At 37.6% G+C, this 20,402-nt stretch overlaps 1 protein-coding gene across 3 annotated transcripts in view; it reads left to right on the plus strand.

Annotated features, from left to right (window-relative positions):
- Positions 1-20,402, plus strand: part of ATAD2B (ATPase family AAA domain containing 2B) — a 76,191-nt gene that overhangs the window by 41,856 nt on the left and 13,933 nt on the right. For 2 of the 3 annotated variants that reach the window (XM_086875684.1, XM_086875685.1), the window contains exons 18-24: positions 965-1,151; positions 1,818-2,003; positions 2,650-2,785; positions 3,101-3,297; positions 5,826-5,985; positions 10,888-11,010; positions 15,147-15,284. In XM_086875684.1, the coding sequence (XP_086731810.1) occupies positions 965-1,151; positions 1,818-2,003; positions 2,650-2,785; positions 3,101-3,297; positions 5,826-5,985; positions 10,888-11,010; positions 15,147-15,284 (1,127 nt within the window). The remainder of the gene's footprint in view (positions 1-964; positions 1,152-1,817; positions 2,004-2,649; positions 2,786-3,100; positions 3,298-5,825; positions 5,986-10,887; positions 11,011-15,146; positions 15,285-20,402) is intronic. The other variant, XM_086875686.1, reaches the window with a different exon arrangement.

Raw genomic sequence — 20,402 nt, forward strand, 5'->3', positions numbered from 1 at the left:
TGTAACCATCATCCCCAGAACTGAAAGCCAAAGGTCAGCACTGTTCATTGTTGTCCCAAAATGTTTAATATGAAGTGATATCAGCAAGTCTTGTTCCACTGCCTGAGTCCACTGATGGACAGATAGAAATGCCATAATGAAATAAAATGCAAATTAATTAAAAACTTTCTTGTTTTATAATTGGTTTTCTAAAAATGGAAAATATTTTTAATGGAAAAACTTAATGTGTTTTTCTTTGTGTGTCATTTGTCCATAAAATTGGGAAAAAACACCTGAGAGAAAGAAACAAACACAAAATCCCTAAACCCCTTCTATGGATGGCTTAGAGTTCCTTCCCAACAACAAAAAAACCTTTACAAAAAACCTTTGCAATTTTTCTTTGAAAAATTCCTTCTGTCCATAAGCCTACTGATGAGAAGTGTAAAAGTAAGCTAGAATACACGTTGCTTAGTGATGTTATTCAACACTACTTCAGGTCCTTTTTCTTAAATGAGTAAACTATTGAAATGTTCATTGGTTCTTGAAAATCTTGGGCAGCACTTAAGGGATGAAAGGATTGACCTGGGATTCCTGAGGCTACTGAAGAGATACACTAGTAGTTAGGACTGAGCTAGAGTGATTAAATTGCTGTCTTTACTGGATGTTCAGTAAATCTTTTTATGTGATCAAGGAATTAGTTTTAAATAAACAGGTTATAAAGAAAATTGCCATGAATTTAATATGTGCACAGCTTCACACAGATGAATTTGAATTAAACAGCTGTGAAACCAAAGATAAGAGAAATCTTGAGTTACTGGCTCATGAGGTAGTATTGAGGAATAGTCGAGTTAGTTGATCTTTTTAGGGTGTTGTAGGAAGCTATTACCTGTTACTGAACGTCTTCTGGATTCTTAAATATCCCCTATATATCCATCCATTGTTAACACTGGTATGTTAATTGACTGTTGTGACTGTTGTGTTGCAGGTCAGCTTATCACCAGCCAACCTCTTACAGACCGAGATTACTGCTCTCCGGGGAAAGAGGTTCAGGTCAGACTTCGCACCTTGCTCCAGCACTATTGCACACCCTGGAAAAATTCTCCGTACACAGGCTCGACCTGCCAGCTCTTTATTCAGTCAGTGCCAAAACACCTGAAGAGTCATGTGCACAGGTGATATTTCAGATTCCCTTGTAATGAGTCAATTATGTAATTCTGGTTTCATCAGTATAAAGGCAGCCAGCTGGAATGTAACTTAAAGTCCAGGTTTTTGTAGGCTCCTTCTATTTTTCTGTTTAAAATAAACAGGTCTCTAGAGGGTGATGGGAATCTCTCCAGTGACTAGTGAATGTAATTACATTTTTAGCTTGCCCCCTCATCACATACCTAGTGCTAAGTAAGTTTTATCTGGATATTCAGTGACTGGTGTTAATTTTATTCACTTGTGTATGGATTGGTGTGCTGTGGTACTAAGTTCATTTGCTTAGTTTTAAGTGTTTTACATTTCCAAATAACTTGTGAATATTGCATGAATTGCAAAACAGTTTAATTTTCATCTTGATTGTTCAGTCATAGCAAATTTTTAAAACATACATATTTTTAAAACAAAGTAGTTGCTTTGTAGTCTCCCTGGCATATTGACATCAAATAATTGAATGCTGTAACTAAGAGTCACAAACACTTGTTTAGAAAGTCTTTAGATAATTCTATTCTGCTGGAACATTTGTCTGTAAAATGACACAAATATGAATCATTCTCTAATGTGCAAGAACTTTGTTACTCACAGCTGATGGTAACAATTAGTTCTTTAGTTGAAATACGACTTTTTCTTTTAATTAGATCTTTCGTGAAGCTCGACGAACAGTACCAAGTATAGTTTACATGCCTCATATTGGTGATTGGTGGGAAGCTGTCAGTGAAACTGTGAGAGCTACTTTCCTAACTTTGCTGCAAGATATACCATCTTTCTCACCTATATTTCTGCTGTCTACCTCTGAGTCCATGTTTAGTGATTTGCCTGAAGAGGTGAGTTTATCGTGGAAGGAGGCATTGTTAGGGGGTTCTGTGCTCTTCTGAATGTTTTAATCATGTAAAATAATTTTACTTTGTAGTGGCTTTCTTACTTAAATTATGTCAAACAGAAAATGTAATAATTCTTGAATATTAGTAATTTTCCTTGATGTGGGATGTATGTCTGTATTACTGCTTTTCAAAAGCCCTGTGCTACTCTGCTGAGAAGAAAAAATTGTTCATTTTGTCAATTGTTCTTTTTGACAAACTACTCCATTATAATTAAAGGCAGATTTAGTCTAAAGGCCTGACCTTGAGCTTTAAGTTTTCTGAAGCTCCAGATAGGGGGAGGGGTTCCTGGTTTTTCTCCTTAACATTTTCTGCGATTTTTTTTCCTCCTGCCCTTTACTCTCCTTTTACTGCAGGGTTGACCATTTTTAGGATCATGGGATACTGCAAGTTTCATTAGTGTAGAAAATTCAGTGAGAATTACAAGTGTGTATTTTCCCTTTCCTGGGAACACAGCTTTAGATAGAGTTTACTATCTCCTATCCTGTGGCTGATTTTGATAACTTTGTGCCTAGTATTAAATATAGTCACTGTTCATGTCTCTTTCAACAGGGGCTCATTTTTCTTACGACTTTTTTCTTTTTTTCCTTAGCTGAAATGTATTTTCAGAATCCAGTATGAAGAGGTTTTTTATATTCAAAGACCAAGTGAAGAAGACAGATTGCGATTTTTCAAAGGCTTAATTCTTGATGAGGCAGCAATGCCCCCACCAAGAAGGAAACAGGCTGGTAAACTAAGTTACAGTAAAACCAATAATAATGTGATCCTAATGTTTTATTTTGTGTTACTTTCCTTTTTAGAAAGGTGTGGGTAATTAACAGTTAGTTTAATTACCATGTAACAGCATTAATCAGTGCCCAGAATAAATTTCGTAGTTACAGTTAACAGTTGTTTAAGATGGAGAGCTGTGGGGTCAAGGATGCAGTGATGACTAGATCCATGATGCATATTAAGTACATATAATGAAATTTGGAGTGGCATAATCCAGGGAGCCACTGCACTATTAATGTTTCCATTGTCTGATTTCTTGTTCTTTTCCCTAGCTCTTCGTGCCCTGGAAGTTCTTCCTCTTGCACTGCCGTGTCCTGCGCGGGAGCTGTCGGAAGCGGAGAAGCAGCGGATGGAGGACCAGGAGGAGAACACCCTGCGGGAGCTGCGCTTGTTTCTCAGGGATGTCACCAAGAGGCTGGCCACAGACAAACGCTTTAACATCTTCAGCAAACCGGTGGATATTGAAGAGGTCTTGTTTCCGTAATGTGCAAACAATGAAGTTGAAAATACTAGAAAAATGAAAATTAAAAAAAAAGAAATGGTTAAATTAATTAGAAAAATAGATGTTTCATCCATCATCTGTCCAATCTAAGATACTGATTTTTAGCTGGTGGTACAGGCACAGCCTCATCATCCATGATGCAAGAATTTGGAACACGTTCTGTTGCAAGTGACCCTTGGAAAAACCTTGTGCATTCTTGTCCATTTCATAAATTAAATGAGCATTTTAAAATATCAGCACTTGGCAGTGCTTCTGAAACCGTACTTGAAACCATAAATATAATTTTTTATTAAAAGCTTTTACAGCATTGTAATCATAAACATGATAATATTGGGAAAGTGATCTGTGTTCTGTAATGCATTCAGCATTAATAGTATTGTTGCATAATTTCAGCAGTAATGTTTGTGGATGTCATTAATCACAGATGTTTGCACATTATAAGGCATTAAATGGTCGATTATGGACTGTACACACCTAACTGAAGAGACAGTTTGATCTGCAGATCTATTTTCAGGTGCTGCTGTATGAATAGGATTGTGTCTGGTCTGACTTTGAGATCAGATGCTGGCCCGCTGCAAGCTTTGCAGGCTTACTAAGTGAAAAAAAAAAATCCCTAATTGCTTCTGAAGAGAGAAGCATCTCTTTTGGAAGATGTTAAAAGATGAATATGGGACATCAGAAGGCCAGCATTGTAAAAAGCAGATTTGGAGTGTAAATTCCTTGCAGGATGGAACACACATGTTTTATAGGCTGATGCAGTCCTGTCTTAATTTGAGCTTTCCGTAGTGTTCCATAGTTGTTTTTGAAAGCCTGGCGAGCTGTTTAATGTGGCAACCTACAGTGTGAGCATGGTCTGAGCAGTAACTTGGTTTGATTTTTCATGTGAAACTGGGAGGTCCATTATTGTAGAAACTCTTCACATTTGTAGTGAAGGTAGTTCCTTTCTGTCAAGAATTTGTGGTCTAAACTTACATGAATAAGAACACACAGAGAAAGAACAAGTAAGTAACTGTCCATGTTTTGTAGGCGAAGAGAATAAAAATGTGAATTTGTTATTTGAAGACTTGCCAGAACCCTGCTAAAATATCACAGCACCAGAAATCAAATGTAATCCTTTTTGTCCCACCTGCTGCATTTAAGCACAGGACTAGCCTTTCTTTTTCTACAACAGCTTGTCTGCTTGACTTCCTTAGAAAATGTGTTAGGTTTGTTTCACTCCTACTTGCATTGCAGAGAATGTTGCTGTGTGATAAGTCAAGGATTTTCCTGACTAAATCAGCAGCAGTATTTACAGCTTCCAGTGAAGATTTTCTGATGCTGTGCTAACAAGAAAAGGAAGCCTGTGGCTTAGCTTTCCAGTCGCTGAACCAGATATTATCATGTTTCTGTAAAGGGAGACAAAAAGAGAACTTACGTTATTTTGTCAATATGAATTTCAATGTCCATATTTAAGGAATTAGGTGACACATTGCTGTCCACTGAAGTAATGCATTAATATTAGTTTATGTTGCAATATATGTCTGCAGGCACTGTATTAAAAAAAAAATAAATTCTTATAGAGCCATTTTGGCTTGATCTGAATATGTATTTAACTCTGAAGTGCTTTGGCAGTGGCCATCATATATGGACAATTTCAAAAGAAAAAAATGCAGTACTTTAGAGTCTTTAGTTTTAAAGGCTGCCAGTGTTTTTAATTAAGTCTAATCTAAATCACAATGAAACATTAAATTATTTTTTTTTTCTGTGAAGTAAATAACAAATTCATAGATTTTTTTGGATGAACTTTGTTACAGCAGCCATGATGAAGCATTTGACTGTTAAGGCTGAGACCCTTATTGTATCATGGATTATGTTAAACACTTTTTAATGGGACCCACTGGTTGCTGAATCTCTAGTTTCAATCTAAGCTCATAGTAAACTGTGACACAAGGCTTTTTCTTTAGATTGTTCTTCTGTACAGCCAATCTAACATCTGCAATCAATAAAACCTGACTTTTCTTTGTTTAATAAGGATTGAGGAAACTATTTAATAGAAGGTATTTAAAAGCTGATAATTTGCCTGTTAAATTTAATGGGAACTTTACCTACAAAGTGAACAAAATAGAGCTTCCCTAATTTTTCCTAGGGCTTCAAGTTAGACTGATAGGTTTGCCTTTTTAGTCCATGACAGTTACAGCACCATAAAAATCTGTAACTAAATCAGTCTAAAATGAAAAAATACATTTACATTGAAGCGTATTGCTTCAAAAATACTGTTTAATTAATTTTGAAAGATAAATTGGTGAGCTCCTGAAGGAAAAGCAGATTTGCAAATCCTGTGTTTTTAGCCTGATAAAACTTCCATTTTTAACATAAAAGTGCTTAGAAATCAAAATGTTTAGTTAATGTCTTAGAGCTAAGCATGTGGAATGAATCCAAGTATAAAGATGTGATTGTCAGTGTTCAGTAAGAATGCCTATGGTCCTGTGTCATTTCTGTGTGCTGTTTGTTTATAGGTTTCAGATTACCTTGAGGTTATCAAAGAGCCAATGGACCTATCAACAATAATAACCAAAATTGATAAACACAACTACTTAACAGCCAAGGATTTTCTAACAGACATTGACCTGATCTGCAGCAATGCATTGGAGTACAATCCAGACAAAGATCCTGGAGGTAAGAACCTACTTCTTTTTGGCCTACCTAGACCTGAAAGCCTGGTACTTAATCCCATACTCTGTTGCTATTCAGACATTTAGATAAGGTGCGTGCTTTGTGATAATTAGGATAAGCAAGTCCTAAGGGTCTGTGCTTTTAGTATTCTAGGGCATGGAGTGCATGGGGAACATTAGAAGAGCAGGAAAACTGCATAATTCAGAGCTGTTTTCTAATAAATTGTTTTGTAGTTCCCTTTCAAATCTGATAGCTCCTTTTTGCTATCTAGACTTTATATATGCAACAAAACCCCACCGTAATTGGAGTCTCTGTAGAGACTCCTCAGACAATCTGGAAGTGGTCAGCTGTATTTCCATGTTAGCTTAGAACATAAAGTTCATACACAGAAATTAAAATCTACATATTTGGGAATAGAAATAAAACAGGATAAATCACCAGGAAAGAAAGTCAGTTGCAGCTGATTAGGAGAGATTAGAAAGTATTGTCTTGATAAAGTGTGATGGGATGCTTTCAGTTAAAAAGGAATTTGTAGACTGAAATGCATGTTAAAGCTGTTTATGCTCCAAACTAAGGAATGAACATCTTATGTGCTCTTAGCTAGGGCTGTCTTACAATGTACATTGCCAAAAGAAAGCCTTTCAGCTGGCAGCTTCAAGAGTCATCAACAAAGCGTCAACACAAAGCACCCTTTTAATGTAGAGTTCTATTTAATATATGTGGTTGTTGGAGATCTGGATCCATATACAAATAACATTGTGTTAAAAAGTTTTTCATTAATAGTTGTGAAATTTCTTTAGCAGGTTAAAGCCTGATTCTTCTGTATTTTTCTATTCAAATTTTTGTTCTTCTGATGCATTTTGCAAGTGTCTCATGTACATGTACATAGAGATACAGTATAGTCTGGTCAGACTTGTTTCACATTGCTTTTTGAACCAGTTTGTATTTGTAAATGATTAACTTTATTTCTTGTGGTGGGTTTAGAGTTGGCTAAAATGGCTAGTGCACCTACTAGAATTATTTACTCATTTCCTGCTGTGAGATATGAATTAGGAGGAAGGCAAAGCAGACTCAAAACTTAAAAGGTATAAAGAAAATTTTATTAACAGAACTAAAAAAATAATAAGAATCAGAATAAAACCTTCAGAACACTTCTCCTCCCCACAACTTCTTTTCTTTCCCATGTGCAATATAGAGACAAAGCCTGGGATTTTCAGGCAGCTACCACTTCTACAATAGACTTTCATCAGTTCTTGTCAGGAGAGGAGTTTCTCTTGCCATGCCATGGAGATTTCTCCAAACTAAACAGTTCTCTTGTGGCTTCAGTGTCACAGCAAATCAAGGAGAGGAAAATTTGTTTGCAGTGTGGAAGTCCCTCCCATGCCTTGCAGCTTTCCCACAGCTGCTTTCATAGGCTGTATCAAGTTATGGGGTACTGTTTTAAGGATGAGCTGTTCTAGCATAAAACCCCAAAAGTTCTCTTCTTTTATCTCTAGGAATATAGGCTTTTCTTTTATCCCTGGGGCGCAAAGTTTCTCATCTCACTCTTTTCAAGCTTCTCATTAGATTACAGCTTTTCAGCATCCACATGCTCCAGCAAGAGTGCCCTTTTCTCATGGGCTGCGGGTAGATGCTGCATCCCCCCATGCTCTTCATGAATTACAGGGAAAACACCAAGTCTGATATATCAAAAATATATCTTCACCATAGCCTTACTAAGAGAATTTCAGCCAAGACCAAGGCATCTCCTCAATCCCCTCCCAGCTAGAATTTGGCTCCTTTACTGACCTCAGTGTCCCATGTTGTTTTCCTTACGTGTCTTCACCCTTTCCTTTTCCTGATTTGGGAGAGAATTGGTGTTCATAGGTTCATTTGTTCTGAAGCTTTATCAATTGAAACAGTTTAAATGCAGTTCTGCAGTGCTGGAAGGTTGATCTCACCCAGGCTGTGTGTTGGGGAGATTGCTCGCCGTGCCTCTGGCTGCTGCTCACGGGGGTCACGGGTGCCACCTGCCAGCTCCACTCAGCACTTTTCTTCACACAGAGCCCCGAAAACAAGAAAAGCTGCTGCTGCCATTTTGTCTGCAACACAGCTGGATAAAAGTGGCTAAACAGAGTTCATTGTGAGCTATGCTGAGGCAGCAATGACCGTGCACCGTTGTCCCGGTCGTGCCGATTATTTTGGCCTCTCATTCCCGGCCACGTGGCCGCTCCCAGAACGGGCTGGCAACAGCCACTCCTGGCCCCCGGTGGCTCCTGTCCTCAGGGCTGCTCCCAGTGCTGATAGAACTTCCAGCCAGCATGGCCTGGTGGTGCACTGGAAAAAGGACCAGTGGGCTCCACCAGGACACAGGGCCTGTTGTACTCCCTGGTGAGGGGCTTGGCAGCCCGCTCACCTCAACTCAGGGGGCAGAAAATCTCGGCTGTGCCCCGTGGAGCCGGCCTGGCCGTGCAGGGCTGGTTCAACTGGCACCCAGGTACCTCTTCAAAAGCCAGAAGCCAAGAGAGCGATTTCCCAGGCTTACCTGTCTTTAAAAGGTGAATCTCACAGAGGTGGACTCAGCTCCTAAATGGTTCAATAGGTGGTCATTTCTCAGAGCTAGCCAGCTATTGGTTTTTGCTAGGTACAGAGGAAGGTCTTAGCGGCCCCTTGCAGAAAAATAATTTCTGTGGGTGACTTAATTCCCTTCTCACCAAATGTCAGTTAATACAAAACCAGCACATACTTCAGTTTATGATGCAGTATTTTCTTTCAGCTAAAACTGTCTATTTATTTTGTGTTCTTGATAACACACTTTTGAGGACTTCTAATGTGCAGTTGATGTGAGCTAATTAAAGCCCTTGATGGGCACTTGGCATTCAGAGTATATCTGAAGAGCACCTGTTTAGGGATATTTTGATTTTCCTTGCTGTCAGAATTCAGCTGGGAAAAATTGATCTGGCTCTTTCTAGGCTCAGTTTTGGATAGGAGGTAATGAAAAATTGTTCTGTCCTCTGCTGTTAACCACAGAGCATGTATTGCTCTTCTGGCATGCAGGATTTCTTGGGCTGTTGTGTGAGCACACCTGAAACATCACATTATAGCTGTTCAGAGGAAACATTCCATGCATGCAGATACATTCATTAAATTAATATTTACCTATAAATGCTCACATTCTTTAAAGCTGGACATACATGTTTGCCTCTGCTTCATGCTTGAATTTGCAGAAGACTCATAGTGTACCTGCTTTTGTCCTGTTGGCTAAGTTGGAAAGGCAGGACCAGACTGGCTAATTTTATTGGCAGATTGGATTGCAAAAACTGGCTGCTTGGGGATTTTTTTCGTGGTACTTTTCTATACAATTTCAAAAAAGACAGGTTCTGTAGAAAGATCAGGTTGGGGTTTTCTTGTGTCAGTTTGATTGGGAAATGTTCTTGAATGCATGGGAACATAACCATTCGATGTAGGACATGAGTCTTTGCCTCACTGAAGCACTGAGGGAAAGTCTTGCCCAGCACAGGATCAGAGGAAAGTATCAGTTCAGTCAAACAACCCAATTTAATTCCTTTTTCTTTCTATCCCCTCCCTTCTCTTCCTCTTTTGCAATTTATTATCTACCAAAACTTTGAAGTTTAATATATCAAAATTATATCTGGAATGAATTCAATGTGGGTTTTTTTGGGATCATACAACATAATGCTTCACAAGTATGTGGGCAAAACCTTCCAACTTTGAGTAGATTTAATGGACAGTAGTTTTTCCCAGAAAATGTTGGGCTCTTCTGAGCTGGATACTGGATAGTCTTTCTCACTCAGCAGTTTTTTTCCATCTGTAAAATCTTTTGTTTCTAGAATTACAAATATTGCAAAATAAATATTTTGTGATATTCTTAACTGTTGTCTTTAAAGATTATTAAAACATTAAATCTGGTTGTAGAATATGTTCTGGACATTAATGTTGATGGTTACTGTTGAAGTACCTGCAAAGCTGGAAAAAGTAAATCAGTATGGGTGGATTGACAAATTAATTATGTTTGTACTGGAGTCAAGCAATGAGTGTTGTAGGTTTCGTTGAAAAGTTACGTTCTAGACGTCAATTTTCTCCACATATGGGCTTAGTTATTAAGTTACGATTACTTTTCAAATTTCAGTGGTGGAATAATTTGTTTTGTGTGTTTCAAAGGTAGGGGAACTGGTCTGTTTTTTCCTGAGTTGAATTTAGGCTTCCAGCATGGGCAATTTGTTCTGTTTCCACATACTCTTGAAAATGTAGCAGACTCGAGGCTTGTTTCTTGCCAGTTTTTTTTGGTTTTTTTAACAAATTAAAGTGAGAAACAGCTATTCAATGTAAGGAATAAAATAATGTGTTTTAGCACAGTTTTGATCAGTTGTTAAATAGTAATTAAGCAATAATTTCAGGTTAAAGAAAAAAGCAACAGGGAAAGAACGTAAGTGAGCCAGGTCTACCTTAGAGATGCAGATGATGTCCAGTGTGATTTTGCAGGCAGTATAACTGAATATTCCTTGACCCTAGTGGGTAAATTAATTCCTGGGCAAGTCTCCTGTTACTTTGGGACTCTTTGCAGTCTACTCCATTATGCTCTGTAGATCTGCCTGTGGAAACTGGCTACATCTTACGGCAAGTTGATTTAGGTGTGTTCACTGTTTGCATTTGTTTATAGATGCCATCATGGATTAAACTAACAATTCAAACTTCTGAAAATTCCTATATCTCTTCAATAACTGGGTTGTGATTTTTGAGTGTGCTGTGGTATTGGTTCATCTGCATTTTCATACATCTGTAATTTTTCCCAGTTACATCTGTTTGTATCAATGTTGTAATATACAATGCAAATGCTACAAATACAGTAGAAATGCTAAGGATTTTTTTAATTGTGATTAAAAAGTGTGCTGTCCTGTTTTCTAGATAAAATAATTAGACATAGAGCTTGTACTTTGAAGGACACTGCTCATGCTATCATTGCTGCTGAACTGGATCCAGAATTTAATAAGATGTGTGAAGAAATCAAGGAAGCAAGAAGGAAAAGAGGTATGTTTAACTTCAGTTATCATAACTCAACACATATAGAGGCCCTCTATAGACAGATAGGAATGGGCTCATGTTCACGAGCCCTGGACCTTGTGGGGGGCTTCAACCATCCCAGTATATATTGAAGGGACAACACAAAGGGTAGAAATGATTCAGGAGGTTTCTAGAATGAGTAGAGGACAACTTCCTTCTCCAAGTCATAGAGGAGCCACCAAGAAGAGATGCTGTGCTGGACTTGTTTCTCACTGACAAGGAGGGGCTGGTGGAGAATGTGAACCTCAAGAGCAGCTGGGCTTCACTGATCATGAAGTGGAGGGGTTTGAGATCCTTATGGCAGCAAGAAAGGGTGCACACCAAAGTTCTGTTCCTTGGACTTCAGGGGAGCAGGCTTCAGCCTGTTCAGGGATCTACTTGATAGAGTTCCATGGGCTAAAGCCCTGGAGGGAAGAGAGGCCCAGGACACCTGGTTAATACTCAAGGATTGCCTCCTCCAAACTCAGGAGTGATGTTTCCCAACAAAGAGGAAGTTGGGTAAACACATTAGGAGGCCTGTGTGGATGAGCAAGTTGATGGTAGATAAACACAGAAGGGAGGCCTGCAGAGAGTGGAAATGGAGAAAGGTAGCCTGGGAAAGCTACAGAGAAACTGAGCAGCCATGGATTGAGTTAGGAAAGCTAAAGCTCTGATAGAATTCAACCTGGCTAGGGACAAGGGCAACATGAAAAGCTTCTGTATATATATGGGATAAAATTCACAGATCTCCATACAAAAATTTCAATCTAATATGAAATAAAGAATGTATGTCAAATTCAGACAGTGCAGGTTAAAGGAGCTTGAAAACCCTGAGCTTGAAACACCTCTACTTTTCCTATTTTGTGAGCTGATCTGATTAGACACCTCATCCTTTCCAGAAGAACGATGTATTGCCTACTATTGCAGACAGTACTATAGAACCTGGTAAACAAGTTAAATGTTAAGGTTGCTGTACTAACTTCTGATGTGGATGTAGTGGAGCCAGAGTACTGTTCTCAAAGTGCCTGTAATATGGTATAATAAGAATTATGATAAGGGATAACAGCCTTTAAACTAGATTTTTAGTTCACCCTGGCACGTGTACAAGTGTAGTTTTGGAGATAACACATTGATCTTTTTTGATTAAGAAACAGCCCTTGCAAGTCTGTGTACAACTTCAAAAGTGACCAGGGAAAGTTATCAGAAGTCCAAACATATTCGGTGTGGCAACAGGGCTTTGTTTACATAAAAAGAGTCTATCTCCATGGAAAAGTTTTAAAGTTTTGAAAGTTGAAGAAGGTTGAAAATCACTGAACTGTAATATTAGAACAAAATCTCATGCTGATTTAGGGATTACTGATTTCAATAATTCCAGCTTTACCTTGGCAAGTTGTTTCCTTCTTTGGTGTAAAGCTCCATTATTTTATTTCTAGGTTGAATTGGCTGGTCTTACCTTTCAGCTGCTGATTCTTGAAATACTTCTGTTGGTAGATTGAAGACCCTTTATTAATAAATTTCTTTGAACTATGCAAGTATCTATAGGCTTTCTGGTCTTCAGGTTAAAACAGATACAATTCTTTGTATTTTCCTATTCAGTCATGCATGTTTTTGTCTAATTTGTGCAAGCTTCCAATGTGTGTCTTGAATTGTGGATAAATGAACCAATTGTAATTCTCCGTGGCTGTAAAACAGAGCTAATATAATGCCTTCATTTCTCCTCTGTACTTTTCTGTTAGAACTACAAAAATATTCACAATTCTGGCCATGCTGTGAGCTGTGCTCAGTTAATTATCCAAGTCCCCATGACCGTTAAAGGTTATTGCTTCCGAGGTTAAAGTAAATGTTTGTAAGAGCTCTTTGTTACAGAGAATGACTCCATGGCTTGGAGTCCTTTCTTGCAAGTTTGCAAGAACTGGAATGCTACCCTCCTTTTTGTGGCAGTGGCCCAGTAATAGATATTTCTGGGGACAAAGCCTGCAGAGTTTGTTGAAAGAAGGGCAGTGTCTTAAGTCATAATTAAGGCTGATGGTATCATGCAGTGAACTTGTTAACTCAGAAAAAACAGGTACCATTATGAGATGCTGGTAAGAGGGCCTTCAGGTACAGGTCCATGAGGAGCAGCACCAGTTTGTGGGAGAAAACAACTCAAAGATTGGAATGGGCAGGATTCAAAGTGGATTCAGTACATTGGCATGGAAACAGTTCCAGTGTCACAAATATCTGCAGGTGACACTTGAAGATGCTTGTGCTTCTGGACCACACTTAGTGCTTTCAGTGACACCTGAGCTCTGCAGTTAGTCCAGCTGTAGAATGTGCAAGGCGAAGATCACTGACTGAGTTAGCAAGGAATGCTAACCTAAGCAAGTCCAAAAGACTTGGAATTCATGGAAGAAGTTGTGTTAGATTAACTGTTTATGAACAGGGGAAAATCTATCAAGCTCTTGAGGTCTGAGGAAGCCTCTTGTTGGAAGGCGAGCACAAGGGATCAGGAGTTGTGTCAAAGATTGTGCAGAACACCTGGATGGTAACACTTCAGGAGTGTAGTCTTGGACTGGTCACTGTAATGGATGGAAGGGATGTGAATGCTGATCAGTTCTGCTGTTATTTTGATGTAAAGAATATCCTCAGCAAGACAGTGGATCAGCACAATCACAGTGCATCTGCTTGTCTAGACTTTGATATGTACCCTGTTTCAGAGCAGTTTGAGCAAGGGATGAAAAAAGCTAAAAAGCTCCACATCCATTTTCTTCATAATTTTGTTACATTACTATCTGCCAAATGTTATTATCTACCAAAACTTTGAAACAAGTTACTTGGCAATCTTATGTGGTTGTAAAATGGAAGGTATTTTCTACATGGCTTTTTTTTTCCATAACATTCTTGGTGATTGCTTTTTTGTTTTTGTTTTTTTATGTGTGTGGTTGTTTGGGGTATTTTTGTTTGATTTTGTTTTGTTTCATTTTTTTTTCCCATGCATCTTCCATTTTTCCTTAGAACTCTGACTGGTGACCAGCCTCAAAAGTAGTGCACATAAACTGTACAATAAAATCAGTATGTAGAAGTCAAACTAGAATTTCTTGTTCCTCTGTTACTGAAATGAGGTATTGCTGTTGAAAGATGTTAAGCCTAGTGACAGCAAATTTTAAGTTGGTAAATTAAGATCAGTATATCCTAGACCACTGAAATTTGCATCTACTTGTGGAGACCAGCAAATAAAAAGGTAGAAGTGATAGTTGATTTGAGTAATTAAATATGTTAGATATGCAGTTTAAATTTTGAAGTTTTATAACACCTAGAAATCTATGCTGTAATTATTAATTGTGAGATGAAAGATTCTGTGTGAACCTTTTAATTTCTGCATCCATCAGTTCTGGAGCTTCTTGTCAGTGCTTGATCACTTGGTTCTGGTTTCTACTGGAGACATGGTATAACATTTTGAAGACCATTTTAGTGGATGGATAGGAAATTTGGGTTCACAAATACAAAACTTCAGATATTCATTTATGTCCTTAAAATGTACTTAACTAATATGAAGGTTTGCTTTTTTAGAATTTAATTAAGAAACCTGTGAAGCAGTAGAAGCTGTGAGATGGAGTTACGTTACAGGAAGCAAACCACACTTTCTGTTAGAAGCGGAATTGCATTTTTTTAATTTAAGAGCTCATACTGACTCCGAGATGGATCCATTTTACTTCACATAGATCACTGTGACAATACAAGTTTCTTATTCAGAAACTCTTTTTGATATGGCATACAATGCCATTATGAGTTGCTACTTATTTTAAAACTATCTGTTTAAAATAAGGAAAAGATTGAAATGGGCAGTAAGAATTTACTTGTAGAGGAAATATGAATAGAAGGGTCAATCTTTGGAGACCCGAAGATAATGAAAGACAGTCACATTTTTCTAATCTATCAGAGCAGACAGTTTAAGACCATGCAACCAGTAAGTTCTTTTGTCAGAAGAAACCAAATATTCTTGATTCAGATCTTTATTTTGAATGTCCAGCTAAATTTTAATGGATATATTCCTACTGCAGTATGGTGTTCCAAGTTTCTTCTTTGATTCAGTAGATTCCTGCAGCTGGTTTATTTAAATAGGTATGGTTGTCTTTTGCATGCAGGCTTATCAGTGCCAACAGAGCAGGTGACTCCTCATGGTTCCACTGTACGGAAAACAGAAGCCAGAGTTGAAGAGGCATTTCGGAACAAACAAAAGCCTGCCATGGCCGTGTGGCCCAACTCCACAAATAAATGTGCTTGTAAGTACCTTGGGTTATAATTTTGCAAAATTAGAGGTCCTTTCAATGGCAGACATTTGATATGTGTCTCTAGTGCTGCTTACTGATTATTTCCAGAAGTAATTATAGGCATGAAATACATAGAACTAAGAAGTACTCTTTCTAGCAGTCCATAAAATCTCTCCCCAAGAAGTTGTAAAGAAGCAGGATTTCTGGTTTTGTGATAATGAATAATTATTTTTCTAACGCAGTATGAGTATTTTGCATTTTTTGTTGTAAAAGACTGTTTTCAGTATAAGACAATTCAGATCCAATAAGAACATTTTTCAGTGGTTTGATGAGTTTTCAGGTTTGTTTACTCTGTGTATTAGCAGGTAAATAACCTCTACAGTGCTTAATACTCTCACTTGCACTACATGGAATTCCTGCCTTCAATACATTCAGTGTCATGCTGAAAGCTAGAAAAGAGATTGCAAATTTAACTGTATTTTCCTTTATGGCAATGGTTTTCAACAGTCACTAACCATTACTGGAGGATTTTAAGATACACTTCCTGGGGCCTACTGAATTAATCCAGTTAGGTGATCAAAATCTGTAGGATTGTGAGGTGGGATTGGGTAATCAGAGGCACTGCTAATTATTTCCAAGAGGTAAGTTGATTAGAAGAGCTATTAGAACATAGCAGATATTTTCATGGTAAGGAAAATAAAGAAAGACTATGAGAGAAAGTGAATATGGGGGATATACTGATAGTTGAACCTGGATTTCCTGCTGAAGATGTGGAGTCCATTATTAATATATTATTGGTAGCATTACTAATTATTGCTGATTGATGGCAGACTGAAGTGGACAAATTTCCATTTTGGTCTTTGTGCTTTCCTTCATGGTGCTTTTCCTTGATGAGAAATTGTTTTCTAGGCATGGTAATAACTGCCCAGAGATGAACATTGTTTGTATATGAATGATAGTGTTGATGTCAAATGGTTTAATTAATTAGAGGTGTATGATTTTATTTCCCGAAGCTGTAATTTCTTCCGTTAAAGGAATTAAAGTCAATCGTACAGAATTATGGTTAGAATAAATTGTTATATAATAAATTGATGATGTGGATCCAAGCTGTTCTTCATTCATTTGGCAGCTCGTGCAAAACAGAGTGTAGGGAAGGGATTCCCAATTAATTTTTTTAAATTTCCTGTGAAGTCCAGGATGGAGATTCTCCCTCTGGCTGCTCTACAGAGAACTTTGCTGGCTGTGCATGCTGAGCAGCAGAAGGTGGGGTTTATAGACCTGCAAGCTGGACATCCCTTGGGAAGGGGGAGAGCAGCCCTTGCTGGTGACTCGCATCCAAAGCATCTCCGGTACCTCTCTCGCTTCCCCTCTGTTGTGGAGGCAGCAGCAGTTGTTTGAAAACTTGAGCCATCAGCTGCGGGAAATTGCCAGTGTCTCTGTGCAAACAGCAAAGTTACTGTTAAGGCACTGATCCTGTTGGTATTTTTGTGATCTAGCTTGGAAGGCAAGAAAATTTGAGGCTTAGTGGTGTTTGGGTCTATGATGAAATGAAAATCTGCCTTTTAAGGCTGAGTCTGGGAAAGGTAACGAGTCCAGGAGGGATGTGATGCATCTAGTAATCAAGAGAGAGAACCAGGAATTGATGAGCAATCAGAAATCTGTAGAAAGGGATTCAAGTAGTACATGGGCACTCTTGAAGATTGATGTGGTCAGTTCAGCAGAGACTAGAAATGAGGAAGAGAAATGGTCTTAAAAGGGTACTTGGAGGATAAGCTAGAGAAGGGTGAGAGCAGAACTGAGCAGATTGTGGGGAGCTCAAATAGCAGAAAATGAAACTGGATTGTGATTGTTTAAATGGAAGAAGTAAGTTTGGAGAAGGGATTTCTGAAGAGTGATTATTTTAGAGGGAGAGAGGAATTTTTTATTGACATGAAATAGTATTTTTTAAGAATTGCACGATCAGAGTAACAAGAAAAATTATTAAAGTAGTTTAATTAAATAGGATAAAACCATAATAATGGTTTCTTCTCAATAATTCTGAAAATAATTGCTTGTTTTCTACTGATTGAAATTGAATTAATGTTTTAGGGGAATCTAAGGAAAAAAATCACCAATCATAACATTACTTTCCTGATCAGTTATTAGTTATTTTTTAGGAGCTTTGTTTTACGGTATTTTAGAAAAGAGCTGCAAAAAGGTTAATTCAGATGACAAACCTGAGAACTGTAAAATAAATTATTGTCAAGTTTCTTGTCTAAAAACAGAGAGCACTGCAGACAGTGCAGTGTCCTTGCCAAATTTAAGGTCCTGCTCAGGGCTAGTACAGTAGAGAGTGACAGTTAGATTATTATGTGTTGGTTTGTTTTCTGAGGTTATATATTTTATATAAAGCTTAATTTAGTGTTTAGTTGCGTATTATCTGTGATTCATTTATTTTTTCTGCTGTATTTTAGATATTTTGTTAATTTGATTAGACCAGATGGGCTGTTGGAAATGTGGCATGTAAGTAGTTTTTCTGTTTGAAGGCATGGTGATACACATTTCCTGAGTTACATTTTATCTGCAGCTCCCATTTCCCTTGTTGAAGGTACAGCTGTGTGGATTGTGTCTCTCAGTATAGATGAGTTTTAAAAGTATTGAATTACTAGAGGTTGCTGAAAATGTATTTGAGGAAGTTCTGCCACAATTTAAAATATTTCCATTATTTCCACATTTCCATGACTGTGTATTTTGATAAAAGTGCAAGTATTATGGTGGGAGCTTGGAATGGGACCGATACCAGAAGTCTAATAGAAATAGTTTTATGATTATAGAATCACAAAATTACAGTGATTGGAGGGAACCTCTGGAGATGTTCTAGTCTAGCTCCCCTCAGAGCTGTTTGCTCAAGGCTTTGTCCAGTTGTGTTTTGAACATCTCCAAGAATGGGGGTCCTGTGTCATGCCTGGGGAACCTCTTGTAGTGCTTGGATACAAACAATAAATTATTTTTATTAATTTTGAGTGTCTTGTATTTTAGCCTGTGCCCATTGCCTGTTGTCACTGGGCACTGCTGAGAAGAGTCTTATTTTACCTTTGTATGGAGCTGTGTGGAAAAGGAAACTACCAGCAGTGTGCAGTTTGGTGTGTGTGCTAAATTAAATGGTTTAGATATATGTTAGCTCAGAAAGCATTAGCATCTCTTTAATCATTGGGATCCTCTATAATAAAATTGTATCCAACCGCTCCATTTTGCCAGTAGATGGGGCATGGAACATACTATTTTACTGTCTTGCACTTGTTTCTGTTAGTGTTACATATAAATAAACTCTGTGGGGAAGATTTGGCTTTGCATTCTTACTGTTTTTTTTCAGCATTTAATGATAATATATTGTAGTGATAGACTGCAGATTTTATGTTTTCTTCATAGAGAAGATGTTTTTTATGCCATATGATAAATAGCATAGCTGTGAAAATGGCATTTGGAGCAAATAAAGAAAATTTAAATCCTTTGTGTTATGCAAACTATTAAAAATACAAGTTTTATATGAAGTTTTATGAAATATGAAGTAAACACACTGCTAACTTTTCCCAGTAATTTAAGTGATTAGTGGTCTCTCTAGAAAGAGCTGTAGAGATACCAAGCAAGGATCTAAAAAACTATGGCAGAAAATGTTGTTTCTAAATAAATAATATTTTCTTTGCCTTTTTGTGTTGTTTTTTTTGGTTTTTGGTTTGCTCTTTTTCACCCTTAAATGGTGATCTTTGCTGTCCTATGGAACACTTTGTTTCTGCTTTATCATGGAAAGGCTTTTGTTTTGTCTGGAGTACTTTTTAAAAAAGATTCATAGAAAGAAAAGGTCTTTCATTTACTGTCTTTCTCAGAAATTGTTTTATTCTCAGTCTTTGTCTGATTTTCATCTCTTTAGTGTCTCTTCTTTGACCTTGCTGTTACAGTGGTGTCAGTGATCGCTGTACTTTAGGCTTCTGGGTCTGCAGCAATGCCTTATCAAAGGACATGGCAGATCAGATGCCCATATGGTTTTGATAATTCAAACTATTTTCTTCTTTTGCTCTGGTTCTGAGTTCGGATTAAAAAATTGGATATTGGCAAATTAACAGGCATTCAGATGCTAACATGAAAATCCTAGTAGCTGCTGTTTTGTCAGTTATCCTGTATTGGCTACCATTTAGTTTTCTCCCACTGCTTTCCAGATTTGACTTGGATTAATTGTCACTTGAGATAGAGGCAAGTACTGTCACTTGATAAGCACCATTAAAAAAGATTTTCTGGAATGTGAGGATGTCTTTACTCAGAGCTGGGACAACTGTCTCTTTTTATCTCTGTCATTTTGTTCTGGGTAGCGTAGGAGTTGGCATTCTGGATGGGAGTGGTTTGATCTCTTGTGCATGACACTGCCTTCAGCCAGATGCTTTAAAAAAAAGTTGCAATCATTTCAGAAATATTTTTTTTTTCATGCCTGTTTTTGAAAGAAATACCAATGTAGCTGATGATTCCAGGTTAGTTAGCAGTTCTTTTAAACCCCATAGGCTTTTAAATTCTTCTAATTTAAAATGCAATGTAGTGAATTTGTGGGAGTTCTAATAAATCTTGACTGCCTGTTCTTTTTTGGGATCCCATCAAACTTTTGAACTCAGTGATATCTAGTGACAAAGAAATTTTCTTTCATCACTATTAAATACCTGCCTATTGAATTAATCAAGTGTCTTTTTTCTCTGACAGAAGGCTAAGTGGGTTCTACAATTTACCTGATCAGTGACATTTTTATATTCTCTTGTTCTTTCTTTATAACTCAGTAATGCGAGATGGCTCAGCCTCTCTTAAGGTTTCCTTGAAAGCATTATCATCCCCTTTCTTACAAACATGGTAAAAAGATCTTCTGAAGTAGTTTGGCTGTTTTTTCTCCTCTAAGTGGTATGCACAAGTGATGTAATAAAAACAGTTTTCTGACCACATAGATCCCTTCCTTCTTCCCTTTTGAAAACTGTGGCAATGATTGCTTTAAATTGTTTTAAGACTTAGTGTTTCTGTCCACCAAAGTGGTTTTTTTTGGGGATTATTAACTTCATTTTTTAACTTCATATTTTGCCTCCTTGACAGAGAAACCATCCAGTAGACCTGAATCTTTCT

Source organism: Cyanistes caeruleus, chromosome 2, assembly GCF_971803275.1.
Source record: "Cyanistes caeruleus chromosome 2, bCyaCae1.hap1.1, whole genome shotgun sequence".
Lineage (NCBI taxonomy): Eukaryota > Metazoa > Chordata > Aves > Passeriformes > Paridae > Cyanistes > Cyanistes caeruleus.